This window comes from Vigna umbellata, chromosome 3 (genome assembly GCF_029865625.1).
Source record: "Vigna umbellata cultivar VRB3 chromosome 3, Vumbellata_1.0, whole genome shotgun sequence".
Classification (NCBI taxonomy): domain Eukaryota; kingdom Viridiplantae; phylum Streptophyta; class Magnoliopsida; order Fabales; family Fabaceae; genus Vigna; species Vigna umbellata.
Window position 1 is genome coordinate 26,593,663 of NC_142167.1, and position 24,440 is coordinate 26,618,102.

General features: G+C 36.0%; 1 protein-coding gene, 1 long non-coding RNA gene and 1 other non-coding gene across 8 annotated transcripts; all 3 read right to left on the reverse strand.

Moving 5' to 3' along the window:
• Positions 1–57: 57 nt before the first annotated feature.
• Positions 58–1,736, reverse strand: LOC124845005 (uncharacterized). The gene is made up of 3 exons (XR_015785233.1): positions 1,494–1,736; positions 1,217–1,399; positions 58–555 (listed from the first exon to the last, which is right to left on the reverse strand). It is a non-coding gene; the product is annotated as an uncharacterized LOC124845005 (long non-coding RNA).
• A 166-nt stretch (positions 1,737–1,902) lies between these two features.
• On the reverse strand, positions 1,903–2,214 carry LOC148202129 (signal recognition particle RNA). Its single transcript, XR_015785391.1, has one exon.
• A 9,455-nt stretch (positions 2,215–11,669) lies between these two features.
• LOC124822249 (Tetratricopeptide repeat (TPR)-like superfamily protein) lies at positions 11,670–17,089 on the reverse strand. Of its 6 annotated transcripts, none has more exons than XM_088109350.1 (5): positions 14,853–17,089; positions 14,255–14,426; positions 13,487–13,629; positions 12,524–12,638; positions 11,670–12,145 (listed from the first exon to the last, which is right to left on the reverse strand). In XM_088109350.1, the coding sequence occupies exon 1, from the start codon at positions 17,035–17,037 to the stop codon at positions 14,881–14,883; it is 2,157 nt and encodes a 718-aa protein (XP_087965476.1). In that variant the 5' UTR covers positions 17,038–17,089; the 3' UTR covers positions 11,670–12,145; positions 12,524–12,638; positions 13,487–13,629; positions 14,255–14,426; positions 14,853–14,880. The 6 variants fall into 6 exon arrangements, with proteins under 6 accessions (XP_087965476.1, XP_087965478.1, XP_047150195.2 ...); XM_088109352.1 differs by having other exon boundaries at positions 14,343–14,426; positions 14,845–17,089; XM_047294239.2 differs by having other exon boundaries at positions 11,670–12,090; positions 14,845–17,089.
• Positions 17,090–24,440: the final 7,351 nt, after the last annotated feature.

Genomic DNA, 24,440 nt, shown 5'->3' on the forward strand with positions numbered 1-24,440 from the left:
TTCCAACTCTTCAGCAAAATCCTTCAACTAGGTGCACAAAATGTCAAGTTTGGCCGGCTTCATAATTAATTTCAAATGATTTGTCCATTGTATAAAATCAAAATAACTATCTTGGACGTATATATGCATCACATATATCTTTGGTACATATGCATCACGTTTGTCCATTATATATGCATCCTTGTAGATAGATGAAGATACACATTGGTTTATCAACAGAGAAAAACAGATGGAAAAGATAGGGAGTATTATACTGTACCAAAAATCTCTGTATAAGTCATCAGCATCATCTTCTTTGTCATCTTTAATAGCATCCTCATCATCCTTCTTCTCACTCTATAAATCACGCAGTTTGTTGGGGTTGATGAAAGAAGGAAGCACATCCATGAAGGGATTATTTGACATGGAGCATACACCAGTTTGGCAACCCATTTTGACTTCTACAGTGGGTCGCCAATAACCAAGCCAATATCTTTGTGGGATAGTGATTCTGAGCGTGATTTCCAAGATCCTTGGACCCTGATCAAGAGGTTGAATCCACTTGTTGTTCTGGAACTGACAGAGAAAGTGAGTTAGCTTCAAAGGGTAGTAATGCGGATTGGCTCCCACAATAGAAATCTCAACACTGGCAACAGAAAATTGACCAGGAAAAAGTCTTTTAGGAGGTTGCCAAGATTTGGTTTGTGGAGATGTGGAAGATATAGATTCCCTTAGAGATTTAGACGGCTTAAAGTTAGAATATGGGGTACACTATTCAGATAGAGCTATCAAATTTGCATTGAACTTTAGGCATCACTGAAAATTTGGAATGACCAAGTGGATTAACTGTTGTCTTCAAATAGCGATCCTTTAAAACTTTCGAAGCTATGGGATTTACATCGAGTGCTCCTATTCAATGAGAAGAGTAATGCAAAAGATTGGTTATCTATAGAAACTTAAAACTGTGTGGGTGCAACCTTCACAAGATCATAACTGCCATCTCAGGAGTTTCAACATGATGGTTGCAAGAAGGAATATTTTTCAGTAGGCAAAATCAATCATTAAAGCATATACAATTTAAGAGTAACTTGACAGGTTAATTTAGTAAAATGTTAAAAATGTGGTTACAAAGCTTATTTCAATTCTTTCCTTAACAAATTTGAAATGAAAATCCAGTTGAATATTTGCCCACAGGTAAAGTTGTCGATACTATTAGCAAATGGAGAAAGGATTAAACCTTTAAAATCATAAGGAGAAACACCTTTCAGAAAATCTGAAACTTTGCATATGCTCTATGATACTACATACTAGTTATCACAAAATATAGTTTAGCCGTCTTCCCCATTGCTCCCCCCTGACTCAGTTGCCCTTAGTTCTTCAGCCAGCATCCTCTTTTCTGTGATTTCCTTTCTATACAGGACTAGACAATTTGTAGTTATGAAAAGAAGATTGTAATTGAACAAAGTTTCAATGAAAAAAGAAATAGCAGAAACCCAAGGGTTCAAAATACTTACTGAAAGCACAAGCTCAAAGAATTGTTGTGATGGACCACTTGTCTCCAATTACTCCTGTGGTTCCCATGGTATATGTAGAATAGGCTAGAAACTTTGCTCTGCAAAAAGGATACAAGCTTAGCAAAACAAAAGAATCTAACACAATTTGTTGAATTGGCAATTAAGTATCTATTTCATCTCCCCAAAAGTCCAACATTTAATACAACAGATCGGACAGTCCACCAAACACAAAAGCTAGATTAGTATATGTCGTAGGACACAGACAAAGGACCAATGCAAAAGCCCCCTCGAGATGGGAGTTTCTAAAAAAAACGAATGAATGAAATGTATAAATCATATAGCAGCAACAGAAATGAATGAGAAGATACAACACAATAAAGAACGAAACAAACCTAATAGTAAGTAAATACACTGTGAAAGAACGAAACAAACCTTATAACAGGGTTGTAAAAATGGTGGACTATGATTGCAGCGGCCTGTTATCCCTCCACTGTCAGGAGAGGGAGGTTTTCGCTGCTCTGTGAAACCAGCCTCACGCTGTGCCCTCCACTTTAGGACTCTAGAGACTCAAGCCTTCGCTCAGGACCCATGAGTCAGCTCTCAACTTGAAACGGGCAGGCCAGCATTTTGCCATGCATAGCCCAACCCAGGGAAGCCACAGTATTATCCCACCACCGTATTGCCCTCACTTGAGTCACAAGTTGACGCTACCCAACTCGGCGAGCTGTCATCCTTGTCAGAACATTTATAAAGACTTGGTTGGTTTGTGATTTGGCCAATGTGGGACTTGTGAAGATCGAGTCCGAACACACCTTCTGAGGTTACATCCTTTTATCTGGCAAGCTACTAAAGTAATTGAAATGATTAAAAGAAAAGGATTGTAAGTAATTCGTACTTGGTGTTGTGGCATAAGAATCTCTCATTGAGAACACCTAGTTTCTGAAGTCTTGGATTTTCACAATTAGTTGAGCATGGTAAGCAGGTAGGACATGTTACGTATATACCCGTCACTAAATGTAGCACTATACACATAATTACTAAGATAGATTGAGGAACATGAACCTCAAATAGCACTTCAAACAAGCATGATCTTCAGCATTTGGAGGTTATCGAATCTTACTTGAAGCTTTATTGTTGTTATGATTATTTTATCGGTATAGCTTACCCCATACATGTTTGTATTTGTGCATGTGAATGCGATGATCATATGTGTGATGTTATACGGGAGAGATGATACTACAGCTGAAGGTAAATCATGATAGATTTGTGAGATGACATGGGACAACCTTGGGATTTTATTTAAAGATATTGCAATTGAGTTTTTAAGACATTGTAATTGAGTAATTTTATTTCCTTCGTTATTTTGGTTTTATTTAAATAATGCAATTGGACAAGTATTTTTGAACTATTATGCAATCCAAGTTTAAAGGTTGAGATTTTTGAAAATATGTTTTCGCGCTATAAGAAAGTTTTGAAAATTACCGATTTTTGTAATAACCCATGACATCCCAGAATTTGGGGCGTTATACTCTAGCGCCCATTTTGTGAGAAGATTGGCGCTTAGCGGCACGAGTGTGCCACTCAATGCCACTCTGTTTTCTTGGTTTCACTTGTTTCTTAACTTCTTTTCATTCTAAGGTTATTCAATATTGTTTTTGGCATGAGAGATTTATGAAAATGGTTTAGTTGTCTTATAATGTATTTATGCTTATAAGCTATATAGAATTGTGACAAAATGTAAATGGTGGTGAATGTAATTGTGGAAAGTATGATTCATTTAAGTATGTGAAAGGGGATTCCATGGGAGAAGATCCTTATGTGATGTTTGTGTAATGTATTGTTTTAGGAACTTTGAAATGGGGAAATGTTTTCTAACTTCAATAGTTATCTAATCTTAAGTAAAGGGGGCGATTATATGGTGAGGAGTAACAGAAGGACCTCTTAGCCTCGAGTTGGTTTGACCATAGGTGTTTGACGGACTAACCTTGTGTGACAGTTTGGGTGGTATGTTGTTTTCACCACACTTGTGCAGGTTTTTCCAATAGTTTGACACCAATACATGTATTCAGATGGTCATGTCTAGAGTCTGGATATATGTACATAGAGATGTGTTTGGTTTGAATTGGTTGATGTTTGAAATTTATGTTTATGAATTGTATTAGAATATGTTTGATTCTTTAAAATTAGCTTACCTTGTTGCTTGTGTTTTGTTTGTTTTGTTTGATCTTTCTCCTTGACAATAATAACCTTATTGGTGTGAGCAAATGAGAAGGTTTCAGTTGAGTAAGTACTAAAACGAGATGATGTTGATGCATAGATAGTTAGTCTAGTATAACCTTGAATTTTTTATATTTTGTTAAAATTTTAGTTAATGATATTAGAATTAGAAACCTTAGTATATAAAATTTGAATTATAGTTACGTTTTAGATGACTTTAATAACTTTTATATGTCCTTTTTAGGTTAATTAATTTTTATTATGAAATGTGTAATAATTTCTTTTATAGCATTAAAACTATAAATAGGGATGTTATACAAAATAAAGTTAAACTAAAGTATAGAAAAAATATTTATAAAATTTTAATAAATAAAAATATATTAAAATAAATTATCAAAATTTAAATAAATTTATTTTATTTTATTAATTGTTTTGATACTTTATTTTAATAATTCATTTTATTATGTTAATAAAATATATTTATAAGTGTTTAATTATTATATGTCCATAAAACATATAATAAAACTAATTAGTTAATTTTAATTTTTTTTCTACACATTAAAATAAGTTATTTTATAAATATTAAAATTCAAATTACTTATTTATTATTATCATATTATTTATTTCAATTATTGATTAGTTTATAATCTTAAAGTAGGCTAAACTTTAAAGATTTCTTCATAAACTTATAGAAAAAGTTAAAAAAATAAATGTCCTTTTTATTGTTTGATTTTCGTCTTTCAACGCCTTTCAGAGTTGTTTCCACAGTTGGAAATAAAACAGAGGGTTACTTATCTCGCACAGTATAAAAATGTAAGTGACGTCTTTTACACCTCATTTTTTTTTCTATATTTAAATTAAGGCGATCCTTTTGACACTATTTTCATATTGTGTGCTTGAATTTGAATGAAACGGAATAAACTTGAATCAGTATTATACAGGCAGAAGCTTGGTGACTTTCCAAGAAAGTTTTCCCATTTTTTTAATCTTATTCAAATAATATCAAAAGTGTTTTTTTTTTTTATCTTATTTTAATGTGAACAAAATTTATTTGGTTGTCTAACACAACATTCTTGAGGCAGTGTCTAACAATTTTCTTTCTCTCTTGGAAGAATCGAAATAAGTGTTAGAGTCATTGTTTTACACATGGAGTTGAAGGAAAATGAATAATATAGTAAATTTTTATGTAACTTAATTTTTTACAGATATATTTCATTCATCATATAACTTCCGCTATTTGCTCGGGACACTTTCAGCTACATAAGCTAACTACAGCAATTTTCCACAATCTGCTATTGACAACGCTAGTTGTGACTATTTGTGCTTTTACGGTTCATCATTTCTACTTTAAAATATGTTTTCACTTTGTCTCTAAAGAGGTAAAGATGCTTGAATTTAATCTAGTATCATCACACTTATCTGCTGACTGACACAAAACAGTGTTGCTGTTAACACCATCCCCAATTCTGGAACAATCATAATAACAAAATACTTAGTTGCATCCCTTCAACTTTAAAATTACACCCACAATATAATATATAACCACAATCCCAAACAACATTGAATTGAATCCAGAATGACAATTTTGTTTTCCATTCATAATGCAAGTTTTGTTAATATGAACTCATTTCAATTCTGATATAATTATAATTGATATTATAACCCCAGAACCTCAATCCGATCAAGTTTTGAACGGATCCTAAGAATTAAAAATACCATTTATTTTTCTCATAGTCATTTTCTTTTTTTCTGCAAGAAATATATAAAACAAAAAACAAAAAGAATAGTCTTCATCCTCTCTACATGTCAGCCAAAGCTTGTGGGAGAGTGGACAAGATTTTGGTCCATTTCCCTTTGCATTATTCATAGCTAAATAAAACTACCAACATATGGTAAAGTGGGCCTATGAATGATCATATGCTTAAGCTTTAAGAGAACTTGCATGAACGGGTGGCTAAGGCATAAAATCGTTCTTGAGCCTCCACCTAAAACAACTACAGCTTTTAAGAGTGTTTGTCTAATTTCCAGTTGAGACTAGAATTTAACATAGCTCAGCATGTTTGAAGTTGAATTTAAACCATTAATTGTGAGAACCTCCATTTGAGAGTTGAATCCACCCCAATCAAGTTTTCAGGATCATCCACAAGTCAAGTTCATGACATCATTAAGGAACTTACACAAAGCTGGAAGCATCAAAATTGTTACAAGATATAATTTAATTTAAAAGATTTGAGTACCAGAATTCAAACACAGGAAATTAGTAAGGGCCTGGGTGCAGCACACCCTGTGTTTCAGGCACACACAACCAAAACACAAGCTGAGACTAAGACAATTAGTTAGTTCTAAAACATGATGAACTGTATAGTCGCAGTAAAGTTCATGCAATAATCCAAAGGCTCCATAATGTAGCTTAAGGTTGACCATGGGTTTCAATCCAAAGAAATCCTATTTCAACAAGTATTTGTATTATCCTAACCAAGTTTAAAATGAATGATTTGGGGGAAACTAAAATAAAAGAACTACAGACAATGAATGGAACTTAAATTGAAGCCTAAAATCTGAATAAAAGATGCAGTTAAATATGTTAAAACTATTGAATATAGTGAAGAAGATTAGGAGAAATCTCCCTTATGTGTTTAGCATACACATAGGGTAGTTTATTTATAATGAAAGATAAGGGTTAAACCCTAAATACAGAATGGACTAAGCCCAATTAACAGAAACACACAACTTAACATCTAACACTCCCCCTCAAGCTGGAGCATATAAATCATATGTTCCAAGCTTGTTACAAAGATAGTCAATTCTAGGTCCTCATAAGGACTTGGTGAATATGTCTGCCAACGGGTTGCTTGAGTTAACGAACTCAGTCTTGATATCTCCGGATATGATTTTTTCTCTAATAAAATGACAATCAACTTCAATGTGCTTGGTTCTCTCATGGAAGACAGGGTTAGAGCTAATATGAAGAGCAGCTTGATTATCACATATAAGTGTCATGTGAGTGGCATCTCCAAATTTCAATTCATTAAGTAATTGTTTAAGCCACACAAGCTCGCAAGTAGCAGATGCCATAGCTCTATATTCTGCTTCTGCGCTGGACCTTGCCACAACACTTTGCTTCTTACTTTTCCAAGATATCAGGTTGCCACCAATAGAGACACAATATCCAGAAGTAGACCTCCTATCAGAAGGGGAACCAGCCCAATCAGCATCTGAATAGCAAACGATTTTTGTATCATTGTTAGGGCCATATAGCAAACCTTTTCCAGGTGATCCTTTAATATACTTCAGTATGCGAACAACTGCATCCCAATGGTCTTCACATGGGGAGTTTAGAAACTGACTCACCACACTAACTGCGAAGGAAATGTCAGGACGCGTAACAGTAAGATAGTTTAATTTACCAACTAATCTTCTGTATCGTTCAGGATCTGAGAAAGGCTCCCCCTGATTTGGTAAGAGTTTGATGTTAGGGTCCATAGGTGTCTCAACAGATTTACAGTTCATTAACCCTGTTTCCTCCAAGATGTCTAACGCATACTTCCTCTGAGATATGACAATACCATCATTGGATTGTGCTACTTCAATACCCAAAAAGTACCGGAGTTTGCCAAGATCTTTGGTTTGAAAATGATGACAAAGGTGTTGTTTCATCTGAGAGATGCCGAGATAGTCACTTCCTGTGAGAACAATATCATCAACATACACTATTAAGTAAATACATCCAGCACTTGAGTGGCGATAGAACATTGAATGATCTGCTTCACTGCGAGACATACCAAATTGTTGAACAACACAGCTGAATTTACCAAACTAGGCCCGAGGAGATTGTTTTAGGCCATATAAGGATTTGCGAAGACGACATACCAATCCAGATGACTCCCCCTGAGCAACAAAGCCAGGCGGTTGCTCCATATAAATTTCTTCATGCAAATCACCATTTAGGAAAGCATTTTTGACATCAAGTTGGTAAAGAGGCCATTGTCGAAGAGCGGCCATGGCAATGAATAGCCGAACAGAGGTCACTTTTGCCACTGGAGAAAAAGTATCACCATAATCCAAACCAAAAATCTGTGTGTAGCCTTTGGCAACCAGTCAAGCTTTCAGACGATCAATTGTGCCATCAGGGCCAACCTTGATAGCATACACCCACCTGCAACCAACAACAGACTTTCAAGATGGTAATTGGACAAGCTCCCAAGTTCCACTTTTCTGTAAAGCACTTAATTCATCCAGCATAGCTTGACGCCAGCCAGGATGAGTTAAGGCATCACCCACAAATTTAGGAATTGACACAGAAGAAATGGATGAGAGACAAGTGTAAAAAGATGGAGATAATCTGTGGTAACTAAGAACATTATAATGGGGGGAAGGGTTACGGGTAGAGCGTATACCTTTACGGAGGGCAATAGGCAAGTCAGACTCATTTGCTGGAACCGGAGGAGACACAGGAGGCGGCACTGGAAGTGAGTCGTGAGGGAGACAATTGCGGTGACTATAAACCTGAAGGGGTGGTGGTGAAGGACGATCCTGTGGTGAATGAGAGTCTAAAGAAGGAGGAGACAAAATGGGTGGAGCATCACCAGGAGGATCACAGATAAGAGGAATATCAACAGTAACAGGGAGAGGTACAGAACTAGAAGATAAATGTGTAAAGTAAAAAGAAGATTCATCAAAAGTGACATCAGTAGAGATAAAATGACGATTGAGGGAAGGGGGAAAACACTTATAGCCCTTTTGTGACCGTGGAAATCCTAAGAAGACACATTTGTGAGACCTAGGAGATAACTTATCAAGACCAGGACTAAAATCATGAACAAAACATGTAGACCCAAAAACTCTAAGAGGTAATGGATGTAGAGGGTCTTGAGGAAATAAGATAGAATGAGGGATTTTGTTCGCTAGGACGGAAGATGGCATGCGGTTGATAAGATAACATGCCGTGAGAACTGCATCACCCCAAAAACGTGAGGATACTTGACCATGAATGAGAAGGGTACGAGTTGTTTCAATAAGATGTCTATTCTTGCGCTCAGCCACCCCATTTTGTTGAGGGGTATAAGCACATGAGGTTTGGTGAAGAATGCCATGAGAAGCCATAAAATGTTTAAACTATTGAGAAAGGTATTCACGGCCATTATCACTACGTAAAGTGCGAATAGAAACCCCAAACTGAGTTTTTATTTCATTGAAAAAAGTTTGAAAAATAGAAAACAACTCAGAACGATTCTTCATGAGAAACAACCAAGTACATCTGGAATAGTCATCAATAAAGGTAACAAAATACTGAAATCCTAAAGTTGACTTAACACGACTAGGTCCCCAAATATCAGAATGAACCAATGAAAAGGGGGATGACGCTCGTTGTGAAGCACTACGAGGAAAGGAACTACGAGTATGTTTACCTAACTGACAAGACTCACACGACAAACTTGATAATTTGGACAGACTCGGAACAAGTTGCTGCAGTTTGGCAAGACTGGGATGACCTAACTGAGCATGAAGAAGGGATGGTGACTCCATGATTACACCAGCATGTGGAGAAGGGCTGAGATGATATAGGCCATGAGACTCACATCCTGTGCCAATCATGTGTTTCGAACTCCGGTCCTGCAACCAAACAGAATCTTTGGTAAATGAAATAACACAATTAAGGGAACGAGTTAGACGACTTACGGACAATAAGTTAAAAGGAGACCCCAGGGACATAAAGTACATTATCAATGGATATGGATGGAAAAATATGAACAGTACCAATACCATGAGATGAGACTCTAGACCCATCAGCCATCGTTACCGAGGGTAAATTAACCGGACATGACAAGGAAGAAAACAAGGACTTGTTACCAGTGATATGATCCGGTGGCACCTGAGTCAAGGACCCAAGATCCGAGAGAGTGAGTCAGACCAACAAAAGGAGTACCTGTGCGTATAACAGAAGCAGATGTAGTGGAACTAGAGTGCTGACGGTCCTCATACCATCTGAGAAATTCCTGAAAGAGTAAAGGGTTATTTATGGTATTTGATGAAGTAGGATGGTCTGCAGACGGTGATCGGGGAGGTGGATCAGAATTAGCCATTACTATAGGTCGAGGAGGACGTCCATGAAGTGCATAACATCTATCAATTTTGTGGCCTAGCTTGCCACAGTGGTCACATTTTGGACGTCTTTTACCTGGTTGGCGAGACCGACTCCGATCATCAAGTTGGGCAGCCATGGAGAGGGAGAAACCCTAAAAATTCAAAGTGCTCCGATTGACGCAACGACCACAGATCCAGAAAGAGGGCGAGGAGGCGATCACGGCGGTGCTGATCGGCGGCAGAAAGCTCCAGCAACGCGCCGGCACGCGCGGCGGCAGCGGCGGCAGCGGTGATTCTTGCGGCGGCGCGTGGAGGCGCGTGGGTGGTCCGTTCGCCGCTATCTTCGTACCACGGTGGTCGCCCGGTCGAGACGATTCCGATGGTGTGGTCGCCGGTCGATTCTGGAACTCCGGCGGCGACGACTGCAACGACGGCGGCAGTGATGAGTGCCGGAGACCGTGGAGTTGACTGGAACTATTCCTGTGCTCTAGATACCATATTGAATATAGTGAAGAAGATTAGGAGAAATCTCCCTTATGTGTTTAGCATACACATAGGGTAGTTTATTTATAATGAAAGATAAGGGTTAAACCCTAAATACATAATGGACTAAGCCCAATTAACAGAAACACACAACTTAACATCTAACAAAAACAATGGAAAATGAAACTGTTCGATAAAATGGGAAAATGAATATAGAATGAGTTATGCGATGTTAATACTTGGAAAATGCAAGGGAAGTATTTAGAATCAGTAAAATACTCTAAAACAGCAAAAACACACATGAAACCACAATTGGACAGCAAAAGGGCCTATAACAGTGAATCAGGTTTGACAGCAACGTACACTAGGTGAATATAATGCAGAGAATGTGTGAAACTGGGATGTAATGAATTGAATGATGAAATGAACGTGTAGCCGAACTTAGAACAATGCTAATTGAACAATAAACAGAGAATTACACCTAATAATCAATGCAGAATTAGAATTCCTATAATTAAAAAAACTAGAAAGCCTAATTTCTATAAACGAGAGTGAATTGAATTTACATGTAAAACTGGAATCAATCATACAGGTAATGTTTCGTGCAAGATTCTAAAGCTAAAGCAATGAAGAAACTAAATAAAACTTCAGAAATCAGATCTGGAATGAAAAATTGCATTGCTGCTACAACCCTTACCTATTCCACAGGTGGTATGGGAAGAGGTGAGCATGGATTTCATAGTTAAACCTGCAGAACTGCAGGCAGAGGGGCCAACCTTTTGGCCAATCAGGATTATAGAAGAAAGGCAGCTACAGCAAGGAGAAGATGTAGTACACCAAGTCCTGGTCGAATGGCAAGAAGGTGGGAGAGAAGGCGCTACATGGGAAGACAGATTGGTCATCCAAGACCAATATCCGGAGCTCAATCTTGGGGCCAAGATTGTTGAAGAGGGAGGGGGTAATGATAGGAGACTAAGAGTCTATGAGAGGAGAAGGAAGAGTTAGTAGAGTTAGTTACTCTAACTGTCTTAACAGTTAGAAAGGGCGCGGGTTAGACTTAAATATATAGGAAGTAGTTATCTGCTGAAAGACACTTTTGACTACTTGTATTCTTTGTACAGGATTCGTTATTCCTGTGGGGGAGGTTAGGCTCCCATAGCTACCTTGTATCTGACTTTCTTGCTGTTAATAATACGTGTGGAGGTTATTCAGTGTTCAGTCGTGAGTTAGTGAGATTTTCTTTAGGTTTCTTGATTGGAAACCTAACAAACTGAAATAGAATTCGGTTTATGATTTGGAAGTTTGTTATCGCATGAGAATAAAACATGAAATAGTAACCAGAATCAGAATTGCAAAGTAAAATTCAGATTATAGAACAAAAGCTGGAAAATCTTAATAAAATAATTCGTAAATTCAAGTTTGATCATGATATCTTCAAGCTTGACTGCTAAGTAGTTCAAATCTGAACTCTTGGATTCTGAAGATCCTTTAGATCAATTGCAATCAGAAATTGAAGTCAAAGTAGATACAAGAATGAACAGCAAATCAAACCTAATGTCTACTTTTCATCACTCAGACTATTCCAAATAAAACATAAAATAGAAGAGAATAAGAGGAAGAAACAAATCTGTTTTTTCGTTGATTTTCAACTTGAACAAAAGAGAAGGTAGAAGCTGGAACGCATGAAGAGATACTGTCCGCTTTCCCAACTTCAGAGAAAAATGAAGAAAATCTAAAACTAAAATGAACTCACTTCTCTCTGGTCCAAAACTATATTGCCTCTTGAAGCAGGTTCTGCTTGGATATTAGCCACCTGAGATACAGGATGCAACATAAGAAGAAACTGGAAAGCATTTCATCAATTAAACCTACCAAAAAAGGAGAATGTATTACAACCAAATGAAAGCAAGATGCACATAAGAAGAAAGTGGAAAGCATTTCATTAATTAAACCTACCAAAAAAGGAGAATGTATTACAAGCAATGAAAGCAAGATGCTAGTAACATAGTCTCTAAAACAGAACTTTAAACAAATGCTTTATTATTAGTTCAAGTTTATAAGAACTCACAAAAACTGATGAGCCTCACTTCTGATTTAATGAAGTTTACATATGATTTCATAACATTACATAAATTTCAACTAATAACAGACAGAATTGTGTAGACAAAGTCTATGCTATGAGTATGTGCATCCAACTAATTGATATGGTTCATCAACATCTAAAAATCATATATAATGGTGCTTACCCTAGGTTTCAAAGCTGTTGGACGAGTATTATGAGTCTCCTGTTCACTCTTCACTGATATTTGCGACTCTTTCTCTAAAGTAGGAAAAAGAGGTGAATCTGGTGGCGCAAGAAGCCTGATAACAGAAAACTCCTAGTCAATACAATGTAATTATGATGGACCCAAATGGTAATGGTAATGTAATATAGATGCAGAAACTAGGAATGAGGTAAAATACAAACGTTGCTAATATATTGTTATGCAACTTGGTTCTTTTCGGTATGTAGGGTAATTGCTATAGAATAGCATACCAGAAAAGTCGAATAAACGAAAGGATGAATGCACTGTGCAAAAAATATAGACTTCATTTCTGATTCCTCCTCTAAAGGTTTGCATTTGAAATCATAAAAGATTAAGATTAAGGTGATTATAGGTTTTCTTGTCTGCGAACAGGCATCAATATCACAAGAAGACACGTGAAAAGTATTAGATTTGTTTCTTAGGAGAAACTTTCAGCACATATTCAAGCATGCACTAAAATTGGAAATTGCAAAGCTCCATTGATTGCAAGGAGTGTGATTGACAGATAAAATATTTAAGAAACAAATTAATTATGAATTATTTATCCCGGGTGGTTGATAAGAACAGGAACATAAAAGTGGAAGTTGGAGTTAGATGTGCAACCAGAACTTGTCATTGACAAAATTGAAGAGGGTAAGAAGACTTTTCAGCTTCGAATGGGGACAGCTGAAAAACTCAACAATGTACTTTAATCATTCTAAAAAATTGGCAATTCCTGGATTTCACTTTTGCTATTATGACAGCTTCCATCTAGACTTGACTTTTTCTACATCAGATTATACACAAAACGAAATGCTCAAGAAAACCTTGGTTCAATTATTAGAATATTCAAGATCTATAAACTCACAAGTCCAAATCACGCACCCCACCAGTAATCAAAAGTTGAAGTCAAGAAAAACATACCCAGATTGGACAAATGAAGTTCTTCAGAGTTTTCAACGAGAAGGTTGTTTTTCTCATTCTCTTTCTCTCTCCTCCTCATATGAGGAACAAAGAAAGCTCCTCGTCATTCTCCTTCATCACCATCACCTCAGCTTCTCTTCTCTCTAGATGCAAGAAAATCACACTTAGATTATCCCTTCAAGCCAAAAACCAAGTGCAAATGACCAAAGCCTCGTACTTTCGGCCAGAACTTAATTATTGAAAGCCGAAAAATTGACATGACAAAAGATGATCCAAAAGGGTGAGGTAAATAGGCACTCAACAACTATTAATTACCGTTATGCAAGGAAATAAAATTTGGGTCAGCACAGAAAACTAAGAAATAAAAGCAAACTAAAACCCAAGGAGACAATCTTAAGCCTATAAAAATACTACAAAACCGAGACTTATCAATCAACAAATGTTAATGAACTGTGAGAACATATCAGAAAAGTAGCATTATTAAGCTAGATGAACTGTGAGACAAATGCCAGAAAATTCCATGGAGAAACCAAATTGTGGGCAATAGGAGTACTGCTAGTGATTAATTATAGTTGGTTTAAAATGGGTTTAGTGCTACCATAGTTGGGCAGAGTGACCTATTTTAAATTTTTGGTTGAGCACTAAACTCCAAACGAATTAACACAATCTAGTATCTATCCTTGCATAAAAATGACAGAAAAAGAGACTTAAGGGTAGTCATTCTGACATTTCTGACTACTTCAAAAGCAGACAGTGATAGAAGTAAACCTGTAAGAAGACACTATACAAATCTCATTCATGACTGTTACATATCCGTATCAAATGGGAAATTGTATGCCATGATGCAGAACTTTACACTTGCATCTCTTTATCATAAAATGACAACTGGTTGAAATGCACATGACTTCGAAACTCATTAACTGTCAGGTTGCCAATCCATCTGTCCAATAAAAATATTTCATTAATTTATGTAAGTCATCATTTGGTAAATACAATGATGTACGTTGGTGTATGAGAACAAACAAACACACACAACACAAACAGACACCATTCACACGTGGGTCTCATTAGGGCAAAAGAATTCTCCAAATCACACCTTTGAATAATACTTGAATACAGAAATGAGGTCATAGCTTATCAAAGATTAACAAAAATATGAACCCTTCTCAAAGATCCGAGCAGGCACAAAACAGGTAAGGGATCAAAATCCGAGATCACACAAGGGCCTCCCAACATACGAACACATACTATGAAATGAAACCAAATGATCTTGATAGTTTTACAATTTAACCTGAGATATAAAAGTAGATAAAAAATGCAACGCAACGAATTTAATACAGGACAACTAAAGAACTTACTAGAGTACCATGGTATCATGCACCTGAAACCACACACTATCGTGCAACAAATAATTTTAGTTCTGGATGAACATCATTCAGCTTCATCAAGAACTTGTGGCATTTAATGGTTGTTCCTTTTGATGTATGTTCACTATGTTGTGAAAATTTTGGAAGAACCTTCTCTACATCAAGATCTTTTGACATGTGATAAAGGCATGCTAAGATGGTAGATGTTAATTTCGAGTCCAGAACAACATCCTTATCAGCCATTTGATGAAGCAAAGAAATGATTTTTTCTGTCTCTCCCTTTAAACCACAGCCCTTTAGCAAAGAATCAAATACAACAACATCAGGTACATGACCAGACGAGATCATTTTCTCATAGAGGGACATGGCTTCATCCAACAGCCCAAGTTTTGAGAACCTATTTATTAATATAGAAAAGGTTAAGGCATCAGGGATCAAATTCATATTAGGCATCTCCGATAGCAATTCCTTGGCATGTTTAGTATCTCCCGCTTTAAGGGTTCCATCGATTACTATATTAAAGGAGACAACATCAACATCATGATTCACATTTCTCATTTCTTGAAATAAACTCCTAGCCTGCTCTAGACTATCTTCCCTGCACAAAGATGCCATTAGTGCATTGTATTCAACTACTGTAGGTTTAATCCCAGAATCTTTCATTTTAATAAAAAGTCCTTTTGCAATACTCAGCATCTGCATTTTGCACAGACCAATAATAAAAACTCTGTAAGTCATTGAATTGGGAGAAAATCCAGAGTCTACTGCACATTTCCAGAGTCCCAACGCCTTAATAAGTTTCCGAACACTTAGATAACCCTCAATCAAAACATTATAAGTTACTATGTTACCTATGAACCCCGTTTCAACCATAGTAGAATGGATCCTCACAGCATCCCGAAGACGTCCTTTCTTGCAAAGTCCCTGAATCAAATAATTGAAAGTGAAGACATTCGGCTTCATATGGAACTTGTCGCTCACCAACAGCTTCCAAAGATCTATCGCCTCATCAACTTTGTCAGTTCTACACAGCCCTTTCATCAACGTATTATAAGTTACCACATCAGGCTTCTTCCCCTTCTTCGCCATCATTTCCACAATCCTAAATGCATCCTCCACCCGATCCTCCTTACAAAATCCATCCACAAGAACATTGTATGTAACAGTACTTGGCTCCTCCCCCTTCTGCTCCATCAAATCCAACAACTTCATTGCATCCTCCACCCTCCCATTCTTGCAAAGCCCATCTGCCAAAACCGAGTAAGTAACATCATCCGGCCGAATTCCTCTTGCCGTCATGACCTTCAACATGTCAGACGCCTCCCGCCACCGACCAATCTTGCAAAGACCATGCATCAAACAACTATAAGTAACCACATTGGGACTAACATTCTTCCTCAACATATCATCAAACAGTTCCATCCCCTTCTCAACATCACCCTTGCCACAAAAGACACTGATTAGAGAACTATACAGAAACACATCAGCTTTCAAACCCTCCCTCTCCATCTCCTCCAACAAAACCAACCCCTCACAAACTTCACCATTCTTACAAAGACAATCAATCAAAACACTATATGTCACCAAATTGGGTCTGTTCTCCCCAACCTTCATTGCCTCAAACAAAGCCCTAGCTTCCACCAATCTTTTAGCTTTACACAATCCAGTTACAAGGGTATTGTAAGTAACAATATCAGGAACCCCATGATCACTATTTTTCTTCATTTGAGAAAACAAACCCATTGCCTTATCGCATTGACCACTCTGGGAAAAACCCTTCAACACTAGGTTCATGTCATAGACGCCAACCCGAAAACCGCGTTTTATCATTAGGCCAAGGACTCCAACTGCGAAACTTGGGTGATGGGAGTTGACGAAGCTTTCGGTTAACGCGGTGAGAGAAGTCAACCAGGGCGAAACGCGCGCAGAAGCCATCTTGCGGTAAACCGACAGGACGACGTTGTATTGTCGTGCCTTGCGTAGGTTGCCGATAAGAGAGTTGCATGCTAGTTCAGAGGGTGGCGAATTGGGGTCGTTGATGGTGCGATGGAAGAGGGAAACGGCGTCGGATAGAGAGTGAGGAGTGTGGGAGATTGAAGCAGAAGCTGAAACGTGAAAGCCATTAACGGTGGTGGAAGATGAAGTTTGGGAAAGCGGAGGGTTAAGGATGCGTTTGGGGATCATTGCTATGTTTCAGGGATTTTGGGAATTGGTAAAAACAATTTGCACATCAGAAACTTAGGGGACCTTCTGTATGATTTTATTTCAATTGTTTTTAATATAACACGATTGTTTAACTGATTAAAACTATGGTTAACACAGAATAATTTTTTTACTAAAATGATTCCAAATATAATTATTTAAAAAATAATACTTTTATCACATATAATTGCGTATTATATAACATTTTTGTTTATTGATATACATTATTTAATTTAGTTAATCTTATAAATTATGGTAACAAAAAGCACATATATAAAGGTATTTAAGAAGTAAGAATTTTTAAATATATATATATATATATATATATATATATATATATATATATATATATATGGGGTTTGCTAACGCGCGCACGCCTGTTTTTCAGTTGGTACATTTTAGCAATGTGTACCGGGTTTTAGTAGACAAAAATATCCTTATATACTATGGATTCTAAGTTATAAGGTTAAGGGTATTTTAATAATTTTCATTCTCAAAACTAAAAAAAAAGAAACCCCCAAATCCTTACTCACCTCTCTCATTCCTCTCAACCCTTTCTCTTTCATCTTTCTCACTCCAATCTTTTCTCTGTCATCCCTACTTAGCCCCAATGGAAAAAATCAGAAATACTTGTTGTTAAACAATTTCTTACAAAAAATGATTTTATAATGAGTTTTTATTTTATAATTTTTGTCTTATCTAATTTTATCTAATTTTCACAAGCATAATGACATCCGAAAGAATTGGTAATTGGCCTGGAGGGTTTTTTTAGAGATGATGATTCAACATATGCAGATGATGAAATTAGAGAAATTAGTAAAGATGGTGAAATTGAAGAGATCTTGAATGAACATTTGCCTCAAGAAGGTAAAGATGTCAATGACTAAACTCTTTAGAAAGACAAATTGTTTAAAGGCAAGCAAGTGTTTCTGATTTTTTCAATTGGGGCTACAGCAGGGATGACAGAGAAAAGGTTGGAGTGAGAGAGATGAAAGAGAAAGGATTGAGAGGAATGAGAGATGTGAGTAAGGGTTTGGGGGGTTTCTTTTTTTTTTTTTTAAGTTTTGAGAATGAAAATTATTAAAATACCCTTAACCTTAAAACTTAGAATCCATGATATATAAGGGTATTTTTGTCTACTAAAATCCGGTACACATTGCTAAAATGTACCAACTGAAAAACACGCGTACGCGCGTTAGCAAACCCCTATATATATATATATATATATATATATATATATATATATATATATATATATATATATATTAGTATGATTGGAAATTTTAAGTTGAATTGATTTAATGAAACAGAATTTCGAACTTTTTAGGAAAGGAATATAAAAATAGATTATTATATAAATTAAAGAAAAAGTATAAGTTAAAAGTGCTTTCTGTCAGCGGGTTGAAAGAGCTTTAACTAATTTACAAAGATTTATAAGCTTAGTATCTTTTTGTCTCTTAAAAGAGGGGTTATTTTTAAAATGGTCCTATTTTTTTAAAAAAGTAAAAAGTGATCCCAATTTGAAAAAACGAATTAAGTTAATTCTTTTTGTTTAAGGTGTCAAAAATTAAATGGTGCAGTTGACCCTTGGACAAAACTTAATGATGTGTCAATTTTATGTGATTGTGTGGCAGTTGCTTACTATATACCAAAAGAGGTATTTTATGAATTTAATTTTGGGTTTAATAGGTTTGGAAGTCCCTATATTTGCAGGTTAGTTTTAATTAGGTCCTCCAATTTTGGAGGTGATCAATTGAGTCCCTGTTTTGGTAAAATTGAATCAATAATGTCCTTGCCGTTAATTTTAGTAAACGACGTTAACTTTCTAGCGAGGTGGCATGCTGAGGTGGCTTTTAATTAGCACGTGGCACGTTGTGTGGAAACCTTCTCCCCTTCCCCTTTCCCGAAACCTTCTCCCCTTCCCCTTCCCCTTCCCCTTCCCCTCCAACTCCAACCTCACCTTTTCCCATCTTTGGGAAACTTTCTTCTCGCCCTCCCACACCCACCTCTTCAACATCTACATCCACGCCCATCCCCCAATCCAACCGTCAAGCACACCTCCCTTGTCTCCCCATCTCTCATCGTCGCTCGTCGTCTCATTACTGTCGCACTCTTCCACAACCCCCTCAACCTCTACTTCGCCCTCCACCGTCGTTTCGGAGTTGCGGTGGCGCACTAATGTCTATGGTTCAGGTTCGTGACAGAATCGACATATCTGATACCGAGAGAAGCATCTTTGATAGGCTTCTTGCCACTCTTCGCCACTTTGATCTCAGCTCCATGTCGCGGGTGGCTGGGTTCGCGACAAGGTCACACACTCCATTCATTTTTAGCCCTAATTCCTTCCTTGTTATTCTTTTTGTCCTCTTTTTATTTGTTCTGTTTTGCAGCTTCTGGGAAAAGAGTGCTATGACATCGATATCGCTCTCTGGACAATTTTTTTTCTTCCAAACTATTTCGCAATATGCATAATTAAGTGTGTACTTTTTTTTGTAAAGTTTTTTTTATTATTATCCTTTCTTTTTGCAACAATATTCCTGATCAGTCCAAACATTTGCAGCAACTCCTTTTTTTTTTCAATTTCTTTTTACGTTGGAATCGCATATATGCAATGTTGGTGTTATTTGTTGTAATGTCGCCGAGGTAGAGGTAGCGGAGGAGGGGCGCGGCGGCGACAGGGAGATGGCGTGGGTGTGGGAGGGCGAGAAGAAAGTTTCCCAAAGATGGGAGAAGGTGAGGTTGGAGTTGGTGGGGAAGGGGAAGGGGAAGGGGAAGGGGAGAAGGTTTCGGGAAAGGGGAAGGGGAGAAGGTTTCCACACAACGTGCCACGTGCTAATTAAAAGCCACTTCAGCATGCCACCTCGCTAGAAAGTTAATGTCGTTTACTAAAATTAATGGCAAGGACATTATTGATTCAATTTTACCAAAACAGGGACTCAATTGATCACCTCCAAAATTGGAGGACCCAATTAAAACTAACCTGCAAATATAAGGACTTCCGAACCTATTAAACCTTTAATTTTGCTTACTATATACTATAGATTTTCAATAATATGATAAATTCAATAAATTTTACTAAAATAAACTCTGATATTAAAACATAAACTTGAATTTAAGTTATAAAAACTTAAAAAAATATATTTTAGAATTGATAGTATATTTAAAATGGTGTAACTTAATTATTTTAATATTAAAAATTAAAAGTATCAATAGAATTTTATAAACTAGTTTAATTATTTAAAAACACATGTTTTTAAAAATCTTCTTAGAGCTTTTTTCCTCCTTCTTAGGTTTTCTCTTCTTTCTTTTATCTGTTTGAAGATCGAAAATCGTTCGAGTGATTCTTGCGGCAAACTCTCCAATTATGTTTGATTAGTTTCTTTAATAGAGTGAGTTGATTTTTTTTTTCTGAGTCTATTTGTTCTTTTTCTACATGTAACCATTTTTGGCTCGCATGTAATGTTTGAGTTTTTTTACTAGTCTTTATTGATTAATTGTCCAAATTATGTATCATGATCATATTTGTATTGTTTATAAGGACAAATAGAGCTTTTTATGCGTTTGAGGTGTTAAGACAAGATCGTTTACAGAGACTACATTGTCTACCAACTCAAGTTTTGAAGTTTAACAAACAACATTTAACGAAATATTGTTGTGAAGTATATCATTTAAGCAAAGTGCATATCAGAACATCTTTATTAAGATAAACAATGACGTGCCAATTATAAAAGGATAAACAATATTTGACAAAATAACGTATAGTAAAAGAAGTAGTAAACGCTATATATCTTATCATTTGATACTACTTTGAAAAAGTTCAAACTCGCTTTAAACGCTTATATTACAAATCATGCTTCAACTACCTATCAACGAAGAGAACATTAAATGTATGTACGTATTACTGATGAGTGCATATTTATGCCCACATTTATGCTTTAAAATTCAAATTTTTGATGGGATAATTGTGCTTAAATGGTTGATTTTAAGTGAATTTGTGATGATTGGAATTGTTGGGTTTTGGGAAATAAACATTAGTAATAATTTCAACTATAATCAATTGAGAATTTACTTTGATTGATTAGCTTTTAATTTGGTTAGGAGATTTAAGAATAGACATGATTAAACACAATAGAATTTGATTGAGAATGTACTTTGGTTGAATTTATTGTGAATAATCTAGAAAGGTTTTTTATTTGATTGAGAATTTACTTTGGTTAAATGCATGATCGCCCTCAAATTAATTAAGAATGTACTTTAATTAATTTGAAACTTGAATAATAATCAATTGAACAATTATCTGTGAATAACCGATGATGAATCTATCTTGGAAAAGCAGTGGAATTAGCCTATTTCATCATAACTATTTTTAAGTTTCTTATTCATTCTTTAAACATTCTTAAACCATTACTTTTATTCATAAGTATTGCATAACATTCATAAGAGTTAGATATTCGAAAGCAATTCCGTGTTCGTTGGGAGACGACTCAGGGTTACGTTAACCCTATCTACTTTCTTAAATACTACTTGGCAATACTGAAGTTGCCTTGAAAAGTAGTATTAATTTGATAGCTTCAACAACAGCCTATCAATTACGCTTTGTCTGCACTACTTTTTCTCTCTTTATCCATAAATATACTCAAAAGCACTACATGTGGATCAGAAAGACGTTGTGAAATAGGAACACATTCTTGGAATATTTCCTAAAGCTTTATGTCTTACCTTAGCCATAGAAGCTCTCGCTGTGAAATTAATGTTGATTTTCCCTAACCGCAGCAAAGTACATATCTTGGTGCGAGAAACCACATACTTTCAAGAAGGTTAACTCTCTTTGAGTAATCGCCATCTCTCGAAAAAATTATATAAGGAGGACTTTGATGACAAATTTATGAACACCGAAAAACGGTGCCAAAAACTTGTTTAACCCTCGGCAAGTGTGACCGAATCGTATCAAGTAATAAACTCGGTAAGACCAAGTATCGTTCTCCCAAAGGACTCACGGCCTAGTTAGTTATATGATTTCTTGATTATTTAAGACTTGTGAACAAATTGTTATAAGTTTCAAATGCAAAAGACAAAAAGTAAACATGTATGCATGTGATGATCAATGGGAAAGAAGAACACAAACACTGAATGAATTATATGGATGAGTATGTTGTTGGGGTAATCAATTTCATTTTATCCACTCTCATATATTTTAGGAATTCATCATTCTTTTCATCAATGTTAATGCCACTCTCTAAATTACCTTAAACCCGATGTCTCGGCGAAGAAAGCCTATCCTTAATTACGAGTTCATACAATTCCTAGCATCCCTAATAATTAATTCTGAAGCACAGAAGCTTAAAGGCAACCAACCCTCATATTCCTATGTCTAGGCAATATGCTATTGGGAGAATTTCCCCGGATCTAGATTTCCCCGTATGTGTCCATATCGACAAAATCAATAATCATGACATCGAATGAGTTAAACAATACATGCTTTAAGCAAAGAGGAAAAATTCTAACTATTAATGAAAGAAAGCATGTATCTCAAATAAGATGTTTAAACATAAATTCCATATATGAGAGCTTCAAAAGATTACATTGATTCCCCAACAACAAGAAGAGTTTAGTTCACCATATTCATGGTGAAACTAAATGAAATACAATGAAAGAGTGAAAGATAGAACCCTAGAAAGTTGAGTAGGTAGCCTTAGGATCCAAAATCTTCCTCCAAGGGGTGGAAAGGTGTGTGTTTGCTTCGTACTCTGCCAAAGATACAAACCCTAGGAAGTCCTAAAGCTTATATACTATTCGAAATATTACAGAAAAGTGGGCCTAAGCCCAAAATAATGCCGCTCAACGGTAAACTACCGCTCAGCGGTAAGTGCGTGTGTTGAATTCTTCCCCTCAGCTGCACTTTCACCCCTCAGCGGAGCCAACGGGTGTTCATTAGTGCCGCTCAGCGGTAAACTGACGCTGAGCGGTACTCGCAGCTTTTCTTCTTTTGCATTTTTTGAGTTCTTTTCTAATTTCATCTCTATCCTTCTTCACTTCTTTCATCAAATTCACCTTAAAACCTGCATAAAACACTGAAATCAAGCATAAACCTGTCCAACTCTCTTATTTACAAAAATATAAACAAAAGCATGATTCCAAGCTAGTTTCTGAGTGTTAAAGGTTGCTTTTAGTATCAATTTTAAGCATGAAAATAACAGTTTTTCAACTGTTATCAGACTCACACAAAAGAATACAAGAATTTTAGCTATCATTGTATTGTCACGCTATTATTCTCTTTATAAGCTTACATCGTCTGAGTCTGTTCATAGAACAAAACAAAACCTTTCAAGTTACTAGATTTCATTGTATTGTACTTGTAGTCAAACACTTATTATGTTTGGATATTCTAAAGAGAATTAAAACACTTGTGTTGTTTAGCTCAAGAGAGTTAAATGTTCTAAATGGTTGTATAGGATTGATACCAAGAGTGGTTAAACTCAGGCTAGTCAAGATTGACCAGGGGAATCAGGAGTGGTTTACAATACTTGGGAACCAAGAGTGGTTGATAATATTCGGTGTATACCAAGAGTGGTTGATACTTGCTTGTAATCTTGGATAAGATTAGTAGAACCGCTTAAAAGTTTTTAAGGAAGAATGGACGTAGCTCAAGTTGAGTGAACTAGTATAACTTATGCAATTGTCTTTCTTTTTTAAAACTTTTTCCTAAACGCTTGCTTGAAAATATGGTGTTTAACAACTACTACAGTTTGACTAACACTCGCAATAGATATTAAACGTTGTTTTTGCAAAAAGGTTTTTGAAATACTATTCAAACCCCTACCCCACCCCCAAGGGTTCTTGGGTTGTTTGATCCTTCTTTCAAGTAAGGAAAAATAATTGCATAATTTTTATGTTATTGATACCTTGCAACTGTTAATTGTATACTTGTATGGTATTTTGTTGTATGACAGAGTCGTGTGATTAAGAATTTATATGTGGAATTGAAATTAGGATGGTAATTTTGATTACTTGAATTGTGTGATCAAATTGGAAATGTTGTTTGATTATGTTAAAATTAAAGTCCATATATCTCAATCCCAAGAGGGGGATGAATTAGTTTAAAATTGGTTTTATCCTTCTTGGATAAATTAAATGTATAAAATATGTTAAAGATGAACTTGTCAAGTCTTCAAAGATTTAACAAGTTAACAAGGAAGAATAATAAAATAAATCACAAAAAGATTTATAGTAGTTCAACTCTTCAAGAGTTTACATCAAGTCGACTTCCAACAACCTGAGTTTGAAGAAAATCCACTAATAACAAGTGTCAAGATTACAAAATACAAAATCCTAAGGGTGAGGCTACACACACTCACACTAGGAATCAAGAACACACTCCTAAGGGT